The 10,896-nt window shown below is 44.4% G+C and overlaps 1 protein-coding gene across 1 annotated transcript; it reads right to left on the bottom strand.

The window, feature by feature from the left end:
- Positions 1 to 9,568: 9,568 nt before the first annotated feature.
- LOC123454613 (olfactory receptor 10A7-like) lies at positions 9,569 to 10,555 on the bottom strand. The gene has a single exon (XM_045133317.1). It carries the CDS (start codon positions 10,553 to 10,555, stop codon positions 9,569 to 9,571), a length of 987 nt encoding a protein of 328 aa, XP_044989252.1.
- Positions 10,556 to 10,896: the final 341 nt, after the last annotated feature.

Raw genomic sequence — 10,896 nt, 5'->3', positions numbered from 1 at the left:
CTGTGGTCAAAGTGACAAAGAAATTGTTAACATATGTCCTGTATAGTAGCATAAAAAATATGTTCACCTCCACAGTGTTTTTTTGATAATTAATCCTTAAACAAGTTCCACATTATCACAAAGCTAACCTTTTCCTTCTTAGTAGAAGCCAGGTGATTCTGTGTGCACATGCACAAATCGCAAGTTCCCACTACAGTCTTTTCTGCTCCTCCAGGCCATCATAAGGATCACAGAACAGGGGCAAGAGAGATGGCTCAGCAGTTAAGGCACTTGCCTGTGAAGCCAAAGGACCCAGGTTCGATTCCCCAGAACCCAGGTAAAGCCAGATACACAGGGTGGAGCATGTATCTAGAGTTAGTTTGCAATTACTGGAGGCCCTGACATGCCAATTCTCTCTCTCTCTCTTTCTCTCATAAATAAATATAAAAAAGGGATCACAGAACAGACATAATTTGCTTTCTAATCACCAGCGTATGTAATGTAATAACTATTTTTTTTTGCACCTGCATGTGTAGATGTGTGGTGTGTTGTGCACATGGCTGTGTGTGAAGATGTGTGTGCCCTGTTAGAGGGCATGTGGAGGTTGCAGGAGAATGGCTGGTGTTCACCTCTATTGCTCCTCCACATATTTCCTTGAGATGGGGTCTCTCACTGAACTCTGAGTTGCTGTTTCAGTCAGTTTTGCTAACCAGTGATTCACAACAGTTGCTGGTCTCCACACCCTACCTGACTGGGGTGCACATGGCCATACCTAGCTTTATGTTTTTCTCTTTAAAAATATTTTGTTTTTATTTATTTAACAGAGAAAGAGAGAGAGAGAGAGAGAGAGAGAGAGAGAGAGAGAGAGAGAGAGAGAGGAAGAGAGAGAGAACGCTAGGGCTTCCAGCCACTGCAAACAAACTCTAGACGCATATGTGCCCTTGTGCATCTGGGTAACATGGGTCCTGGGAAATCGAGCCTGGGTCCTTTGGCTTTGCAGGTCCTTAGCCACTAAGCCATCCTTCCAGCCCCATACCTAGCTTTTATATGGGTGCGGGGAATCAAATATGGGCAAATCAAGCCCTCCTAAGCTTTTGTGTCAAATGCTTTTATCCGTTGAGCCATCTCTCTAGTCCCTATGCCTCTACATTTTAATAAAATAAATAAATAAATAAATAAAATAAAATAAAATAAAAATGAGAGTGAGATCTATACCAAGAACAAACTTAAGTGTAAAGATAACACATGTGAACTTCCTACTGTATGTTACTTGGATAAAAGGAAGACATGTGGAGGGTTTGGGATTAATTTAGCAAACATCGATGCCTGCAGGCTCATTCTCTAGTATTTATTGAAAACTTACATGTTTCTGTCTTTGTAAACATAGCCATATATCACCTAATGTAGAACGGAAAATGGCATCTGTTGAATACAAATGAAAATATGCTTTTTTTCATTGGTCTTCTGCACCCAGAGGTGGAGACAGAATTCTCTAAACAAACATCAAGTTTAAATCTATTTCCTGCAGTCCTCTGTCACGATCGACAATGCATACGGTCACAATGCTTCCTGTAAGTCCCTCCTTGGATTTTTACAGCTACCATGCAAGAGACTTTGTACATTGTTTAGTTACTTTCCTCAAGGATCTCAAAAGGCTACCATTTTCCTTATTTTGCAATGAAAGTCATTAAAATTCACTAAATGAAAGTGATGCTTCCAACTTCCTGCGTTTAATGTGGGAATAGGAATAAAACTCAAGAGCTGGACAGATGGCTCGGTGGTTAAAAGCACTTGCTGTGCATGGTTGACCACAGGATTTTAGATCTCCCAAACTCACGCAAGAGATAAACACAGTAGCACAGCTGTCTGTAATCCCCCCCCCCCCACGGCAATGGACAAGAAAGTACAGACAAGAGAACCCAAGAATCTCGCTGAGAAGCTCTGCTGGCTTATACAGCAGTGAACACCAGAGAGATGCTGTTTGAAACAAGGTGGAAATCCAGGATCAACACCCCAAGATTGTCATCTGACCTCCACATGTGCACCAGGGCAAGTGTGTGCCCTCCATACTTCACACATAGAGACACACAGACACACACACACACAGACAGAGAGACAGACAGACAGACACACACACACACACACACACACACACACACACTTGATTCGTTGCTATCGTTTTCTATCTACAAAGAAAAACTCAAGATTGACCCTCTTGGGTTATAAGAGTAGGAACCATAAAATGCAAACATACAAGATGTGTGGTTGTCACTTTCTTTCTAGTTGTGGAGAACCAAAGACTTTAAGAAACAAGACCTACCAGCGGGGAGGAGGGAGGGGAACTGAAAAATAATCTTAAAATCATGGACAAATGCATAGGATCGGGCTAGTCTAATTCTGGGTATTAACTAGTGCTGTTTACCTCATTCCTCTTACAGCGAAAACCACGTGTCTCATGAGGAAAGAGTCTCTTTATTGGTCTTTATTGGTTTTTAATTCCATAAGCCCTTACCAAGGAAGAAATCAGTGCAAAGAAAACATAGCCTGAAGGGCACAGGATATGAGGGCACCAGAGAACCTGAGATTCAGCTGACGTTGCTTAATATTTTATTTTTCTTTCTTTCTTTATTTGACAGAGAAAGAGGGGGAGAGAGAAAGAGACAAAATGGGCACACCAGGGCCTCCAGCCACTGCAAACGAATTCCAGACCTGTGCTCCCCCTTTTGCATCTCGCTAATGTGGGTCCTGGGGAATCAAACCTGGGTCCTTTGGCTTTGCAGGCAAATGCCTTAACTGCAAAGCCATCTCTCTAGCTCTTTAAAAAACATTTTTTAAAGTATTTTATTTTTATTTATTTGACAGAGAAAGAGGGAGAGGAAGAGAGAGAGAGAGAGAGAGAGAGAGAGAGGGAAAATGGGTAAACTTGTTTAAACATATGAAAAAAATATGATGTCTATAGGAAAGTTTTTAGCCTATTTAAGTTTTTCATACTCTGTAATATGAGAGTAATGTCTTCCACTTGAGTTAATTAATACTATATAAGATAAATTATTACACAATTTACCTCTTTGGAATGGTAGGGCAACTAGGAAAAGTTGTGAAGACATACAGACGTACTGCAGGAAAATATTCTACTGACAGTTCTATGATAGTCAAGAAACCAATCATCTACTTATTTATCTAATCTTCTTGCATATCTCCCAATATTTAACTATCCATCACCTACTTATCATTTTTTTGTGTGTATATTTCAAGAAATAACTATTATTCCTGAGGGTTAAACCAACTAGCATCTTTGAAGTGTTCAGAATCTGTGACCTGGACCTGATGCTCCTTCCTTGCTATCATTTCTGCAAACAGGACTCACCTGACGGGTGTGGTGTGGCAACACGGATCCTTGCTTGCTGACGTTGCTGCCCTGAGAAAGGCTCTGATGCCACGTGGATTCAGCTGCTGTTTAGGGGAGAAGCCAAGGAGGCTCTCTGTCCAGTTTGAGAGGAGCTGTTCTTGGTTCTGAAGCACACATGCATGTCCACAAGTACACTCGGTTCAGGTTCTCTCTGTTGTGAGTTCTCTGAGTTGCTGAGTGGACTGCCTACAATGTGAGGAGGAAGGAGGCAAGAAGGCAAGCTTAAGCCAGAGTACTGGACCTCAGAGACTCACAGGGTCTCTGTGGACTGGAGAGGGGGTGGAAAGTTTTGTTTTGTTTTTCACTGATGTTTTGAGAAACTAAGGAGGGACAGAGGCAAGAAAGCTTCTAGATGACCTTTGGTTAAGATCAGTGTTGGGCTGGAGAGATGGCTTAGCAGTTTAGGTGTTTGCCTGCAAAGCCAAAGGATTCCAGTTCAATTCTCCAGGGCCCACATAAGGCACAAAGGGCACGTGCATCTGGAGTTCGTTTACAGTGGCTGGAGACCCTGGTGTGCCCAGTCTCTCTTGCTCTCTTTCTCTCTCTCCCTCCCTCTTTCTTTCTTTCTTTCTTTCTCTTCCTCTTTCTTTCCCTCAAATAAATAAATAAAAAATATTTTTTAAAAAATTATAAAAGATAAGTGTTCATTGACGGGTATCTTTCTAGATGCCAAAGACAAATGAGAAACATTTCCGAACCTGCAGATATGAGCCCCATGTATGACAGATCACTATGTGATTTCCTATTGAATATACCAACATGGAGTCACGTAGTTATGAGATCCTGGGAGAAGTGCTGGTGGATATCACTAAGGCCCATAGGGAGGAAATGGCTCATAAGACTAGAGGCTCAAAACTTGTGCCTACTGAAAGCAGCCGTGTACACCTTGTATTCACAGCAGCACTGTTCACAGACCAACCTGGGCATCCTTTGACCCACACAGTAGAATCCCATTCAATCTTAGAAAGTGAAAGTTTTGTGCTTATTTATTTATTTAAGAGAGAGAGAGAGAGAGAGAGAGAGAGAGAATGCCAGACCTCTAGCCACTGCAAATACACTCCAAACACATGCACCACCATGTGCATCTGACATACATGGCTTCATAGGAATCAAACCTGGGTCTTTAGTCTTCGCAGGCAAGTTCCTTAACCACTAAGCAATCTTTCCAGCCCCAAGTGAGGAGCTTTTGACATATGCTACAACCTGAATGAATCATGAAGCTACTGCACCGAGTGAAGCCATCACAGAGGCATACTGGATGAGGTCACTTATATGAGACCCTTAGAGAAGTCCAACACTAAGAGAAAGAGAGAGAGAGCAGGGGTGGTTCCAGGGACTGGAGTAGGGAGGATGGAGGACAAGTGCTAATGAGAATAGGGCTTTGATTTTTCAAGAGAAAGAGTTGTGGAGATGGATGGTGGTGATTGTAGCTATTGCCACAGAACTGTATACTGAAAAGCTTGCTCATGGCCTATGGAGATGGCTCAGTGGACAGAACACTTGCTGCACAAGTACTTGAGTCTGAGTCCCCAGAGCCCACGTAAGGCTAGAAGCTACAGCGTAATTATCTGTAATTACAGTGGACCTTGGTCCATATGGACACAGAGAGTCTCCCAGAAGTTTGCTGGTTGGCTAACCTGACAAACACAGCTGTGAACTGTGAGAGACCCTGCCTCAAGCAAGGAGGAAGGTGAACACTAGGAAGAACTTAGAAACAAGTTTGTTTATATTTTCACACTTCATTAAATTAAATAAATAATGATGCAGGAATATCATTAAACCTTCAGTAACATGTTGTCTTTCTAAGGAGAATCTAGAACCAAAGTCATTGGTAGTGTCCCATATTGAGGGTGTAAATGTTATTCTTATTTAATTCCTCTCCAAAAGACAAATCAGTATCAGCCTGTGGTAACCAGTGAAAAATCCAATCATCTATTAACAGGACATTTTTTAATAATGTGCTATCTACTTATATTTATGTGGTTTTCTTTTGTGGCTCCCTGTAGCATGGGGTGTCCTGAAACTCACTCTTATAGCCCAGGCTTCCCTTAAACTAACGGCAATCCTCCCACCTTAGCCTCCCAAGTTCTTGGATAATAAGTGTGAGCAACCACACCCACTTAATTCCCTTTATTTTCATACACAACCTAGGGTGTTTCACTTATACCTTCTATACTCTATTCTTTTCAAAATATTATTTATTAATTTACAAGGAGAGATGAGAGGGAGGGGGAATTAGGGCATCTAAGTCACTCAACTCAGTGTAAATTAAATTATCCCAATGGAATATTTTTTAAAAAAAATGTATGGTTTTTATTTATGAGAGAAAGAGAGAAGAGGTGTGTGTGTGTGTGTGTGTGTGTGTGTGTGTGTGTGTGTGTGTGTGTGTGTGAGAGAGAGAGAGAGAGAGAGAGAGTAAGTGAGAGCTCACCAGGGCCTCTAGCCATTGCAAACAAACTCCAGATGTATGTTCCACTTTGTGCATCTGGCTTTATGTGGGTACTGGGGAATCAAACCTGGGTCCTTAGATTTTGCAAGGAAGTGTCCTAACCACTAAGTCATTTCTTTAGCCTGGAACCATTTAGTTAGTTATTTATTTGAGAGGGAGATAGAAAGTGAGGGAAAGAATTGGCAAACCTGGGCATTGAACATGAGTCCTTAAGCTTCTCAGGCAAGGGCCTTAAATGCTAAGACATGTCTCCAGCCCCAAAGCTGTTTTAAAACTTTGCTTCTGTGTGTGGGGTGAGGTCAATGCAAGTATGTGTGCTCATGTGCTCACCTAAGGCAGGGGTCTCTCTCCTGGGGTGGTCAGTGTGTAACATCAGGTGTCCCCTCCATTGATTTTCCTCATGGTTTTATTTTGAGCCAGAGTCTCTTTTTACTGATCCTGGATCTTGCAATTTTGGGGTCTCTGCTCCCCTGAGGGATTGGGGTTGGAGTTGGAGATTTGAGCTAGGCAGTCTCAGGCCCAATAGGCTCTCCTGCTGACATGAAGCACACTTAACCACTGAGCCATCTCTCCAGCCCAAATGCAAAGATATTTTAACTGAGAGGATTAATCATGCAAGTTTTGGACTTAAATTGGGCTGGGGAGATTGCTTGGTGGCTAAGGCACATGACTGTGAAGCCTATGGACCCAGGTTCAATTCTCCAGGGCCCATGTAAGACAAATGCACATGGTGGACAGCATCTGGATTTTTTTTTTTTTTTGCAGTGGCTAGAGGCCCTGGAGTACCTATTCTCCCTCTCTCTCTCTCTCTCTCTCTCTCTCTCTCTCTCTCTCTTTCACACACACACACACATACACACACATAAATGAAAAATAAAATATTTAAAAAATACTTAAATTCATACTTAAATATACTAGATAATAATTGTAGTCTCAGACTGGCCTCAAACTCACAGTGATTCTCCTGCTTCTGTCTCCGAAGTGCTGGGATTAAAGGCATGTGCCACCATGCCCGGCCAATAGATAGTAATTGGAGTCATTGTTGCAATCACCATCATCATCCTTCTGTTCACCATTCTTGCTATTATCATCATCATTACAGTCATCACCGTCATTATCATTATCACCACCAGCATTCTCACTGCCACTTCCACTGTCATGACCGTCATCACCACCATTATTAGCATTATGACCACATCATGGTCATTCCCACCCTTCTCAACATTACCATCATTGTTACTACCATGATAACCACCATCACCATCATCCTCACTAACCACCACCACCAGTACCGTCACAATCATTACCACCGCTGTCATCATTCTCACTGCCACCATCATTATCATAGCACCATGCTTATCATCAACATCACCACTATTGCCACCATCTCACCACCACCACCATCATAACATCACCATCAACATCATTACTACCATTATCACCATCATCACCATCATTGTCATTAATACATCATCTCCACCACCACCACTGTCACCATTATCATTACCATCCCCTCTCCATTATCATCACAAGTACCACATCTTCATCCCATGCCATCATCACAATAACCATCACCAGCACCTAATATGTGGTAGGTACAATTCAATAGCTTGAGCAGACTTTCCAATTTATATGGAAAAATTGAAAACATCATCCCACAGTGTGCCATTTCCCTGAGGCATTCATGCCAATCTACATAATCCTCACAATTCCAAATCCAGTCTCCTAGTAATGACTGGATGTTGCCTTAAGAAGATGAGGTTTCGTTTTTAATCTATGAGAATAGTTATAGGAATTAGAAGACATTCATTGAGCACCTAGTGTGTTCCAGGCACTGAGCTAGGGGTGTTCATGTTTAATGTAAATAGAATGGTAGCTCATCTATGGGAAAACTGAGACTATGGAAAAGAAGTTTCAGGTCATACATCTGAAATAATAGTTACCACATCTAAGTTTATCTTCTAGGAAAATTAAATTTCTCCAATGGTAGAATGTAAAAAGAAGAGAACAAACTTCCCCTCTGATACATTTGCCTATGGTCAGAAAAAAAAAAATCTTTCCTTTTTTTAAAATAATTTTTTTATGAGAGAGAGGGAGACAGAGAAAGAGAGACAGAATTGGCTTGCCAGGGCCTCTAGAAGCTCTAGTTGAGCTCCAGATACACGCACCATCTTGTGCACAAGTGTGGCCTTGCACTTGCATCACTTTGTGCATGTGGCTTACATGGGACCTAGAGAGTTGTACATGGGTTCAAAGCCTTCACAGACAAGTGCCTTAATCGCTTAGCCATCTTTGCAGCTCTGTTTTTTTTTTTTTTTTTTTTTTTTTGTGGAAGGGTCTTACTCTAGCCAAGGCTTTCCTAGAATTCACTATATAGTCATGGGGAGGCCTCGAACTCACAGGGATCCTCCTACCTCAGCCTCCCAAGTGCTGAGATTAAAGGTATGCGCCACCATGCCCAGTTACCAGGAAAATTTTTAGTGGGCTCAGAAGAATATAATGAATCAATACATGCACTAATCTAGCTTCTAGAGATAAAACAAAGAATTCAAGTCATATCAAGGAATAGAAACCCAAACCCAAGCAGACTTGAGTAAAAGTGAATTTATTTGATCCCTCCAGAGGAATTCCCAAGCATAGAAGAGACATCAGGGATGGCTGGATCCAAAGTAGGTTTTATTGCTGTGTTGAATTTGCAAATCACCCTCATATGAATGTCAATTTTCATATAACTTCACAGTTTCCACCACAAGAAATGGTCATCAACTGCTTGCTGGCTTTGGATGTGCTCAAGTGGATTGCATTGGCTAGTTCATATAAATACATGCAACATGACCAAAATCCTGACAGTCTCATGTACAATTCTATTTCCACTCAGACACCTCAGCTAATGTGAGGAAGAAAGCATGCCCATAAAGCTCTCTGGTCTCAGGAGACACATGTGCACCAGAGCCTCCTCCAGTGAAGGCAAGTCTACATTAGTTAACACTTATTTGTGTGAGCAAGCTCAGCACATGCCAAAAATACCATCAAGGTAGGCCCCACCTACAATTATCTGACACTCAGCTGACTGGTGATTTATGAGAATACATGACAGGCTTTCATGTACTAAAGTTTAGGATAATTTGTGACACAGCATTCTTTTTTAAAGTATTTTATCTTCATTTATTTGAGTGAGCGAGAAAGAGAGACAGAGAAGGAGAGAGAGAGAGAGAGAGAGAAGAAGAGAAGAGAAGAGAAGACAGGACAAGACAAGACAAGACAAGACAAGACAAGACAAGACAAGAGAAAAGGGCACACCAGGGCTTCCATCCACTGCAAACAAACTCCAGATGCACATGCCACCTCGTGTATCTGACTTATGTGGGTCCTGGAGAATCAAACCCAAGTCCTTTGGCTTTACAGGCAAGTGCCTTCACCGCTGAGCCATCTCTCCAGCCTGAACTGCATTCACATAACAACTGCTTGCTTATAATCTTTAATTGGTTCCTCCATTGCTTCACCTCTGCTGAATCATCCCAATCAGTGAGGGAAAGCCTTAGTCCTGTGCCTTTTCCTAGACAGAACGGCCAAAGTAGCTGTAACAAGATTGCAGAGACTTAAAGGAGAAAAACTAGGGTTCCCTGGAAGAGATGCAGGGCGCTACACCAGACACTTGCAAGCCACTCTGGAAAACCCAGTGTCAATGATTCTTGACTGAGAGATGGTGTAGGAAAGCTCACTCAGGGGGTCTAGAACCCTTGGCGCCCACAGCACACACGTCCAAAGGCAGCCTTGACCTCTTTGTTTCTCAGGCTGTAGATGAGGGGGTTCAGCATGGGGGTCACCATGGTGTAGGACAGCGACACCACTTGCTTGCTCTCTGGGGAGTAGCTGGCCTTGGGGCGCAGATGGATGATCCCCGTCGTGCCATAAAAAAGAATCACCACTATGAGGTGGGAGGCGCAGGTGGACAGGGCTTTGTGGCGCCCCGAGGTGGATGGCATCCGCAGGACAGTGGCCAGAATGTTGATGTAGGATGTGGCTATGAGGCAGAAGGGAACCATGATGACAAGCACTGTGGCCGCCAGCACGTTGGCCTCGAAGAGTCTGGTGTCTGCACACACCAGGCTCAGCAGAGGGGCGATGTCACAGAAGAAGTGCCGGACTCCACGCGGCCCGCAGAAGGGGAAGCTGAAGAGCCAGATGGTGAAGATCAGGGACACAGGGACTCCGGCCAGCCAGCAGAAGGCAGCCAGCAGATGGCACATCCTGGGGCTCATGATGGAGCCATAGTGCAGCGGCCTGCAGATGGCCAGGAAGCGGTCCCAGGCCATGGCGGTGAGGAGGAAGCATTCGGTCGTGACACAGGACAGCACTAGGAGCATCTGCAGGGCGCAGCTGGCGGGGGTCACGCCGACCCCGGGTCGCAGCAGGGTCACCAGCAGGCGGGGCGCCACGTCGAGGGAGAAGCAGATCTCCAGCAGGGCCAGCTGGCGCAGGAAGAAGTACATGGGCGTGCGCAGGCCAGCGTCCAGGCTGGTGAGCAGCGCGATGAGAGAGTTGCCCAGCAGCGTGGTCAGGAAGATGGCCAGGAAGATGGCCGCGAGCGCGGGGCGCAGCTTGGGCACGTGGGCAAAGCCGAGCAGCACAAACCCCAGCTCCTGCGCGTGGCTCTGGTTGGCCCACGGTGCAGCGGGAGACCCGGTTTGCAGCAGGAGAGCGGGGTGAGCGCGCATTACCGCAGGACAGCGGAGGAAGGCTAGAGGGAGGAGCAACCCGTGGAGTGAGAACTGGAACCGTCCGCTTCTGTCCTCCAAAGCTCCCGGGACTCTGTGTAGTTTGGTTAAGTACGCGATTCTTCTTGACTACTGCAGTGAGTGAGGCATGAAATGATCTCGTTCACTCAACTAGTCTGGCCCGCCCATGTGGTCGCTGCTGCACAGAGCCCCAGCCTTCATGGGCGTCCCACCTCGTGGCCTTTGCGTCTTCCACTCCTCCCCCAGTGCCCACCCAGTCTTACCCTAGCAGTTTGCAACAAGCAGTTTGCAACAAGTTATTCTAACCTAAGCTTAACCCT

Source organism: Jaculus jaculus, chromosome 14 (genome assembly GCF_020740685.1).
Source record: "Jaculus jaculus isolate mJacJac1 chromosome 14, mJacJac1.mat.Y.cur, whole genome shotgun sequence".
Classification (NCBI taxonomy): Eukaryota; Metazoa; Chordata; class Mammalia; order Rodentia; family Dipodidae; genus Jaculus; species Jaculus jaculus.
This window is presented reverse-complemented; position numbering and strand designations above follow the sequence as displayed.

Excerpts from the sequence above, each read along its gene's own strand:
- LOC123454613 (XM_045133317.1), bottom strand. The coding sequence starts at position 10,555 with ATGCGCGCTCACCCCGCTCTCCTGCTGCAAACCGGGTCTCCCGCTGCA.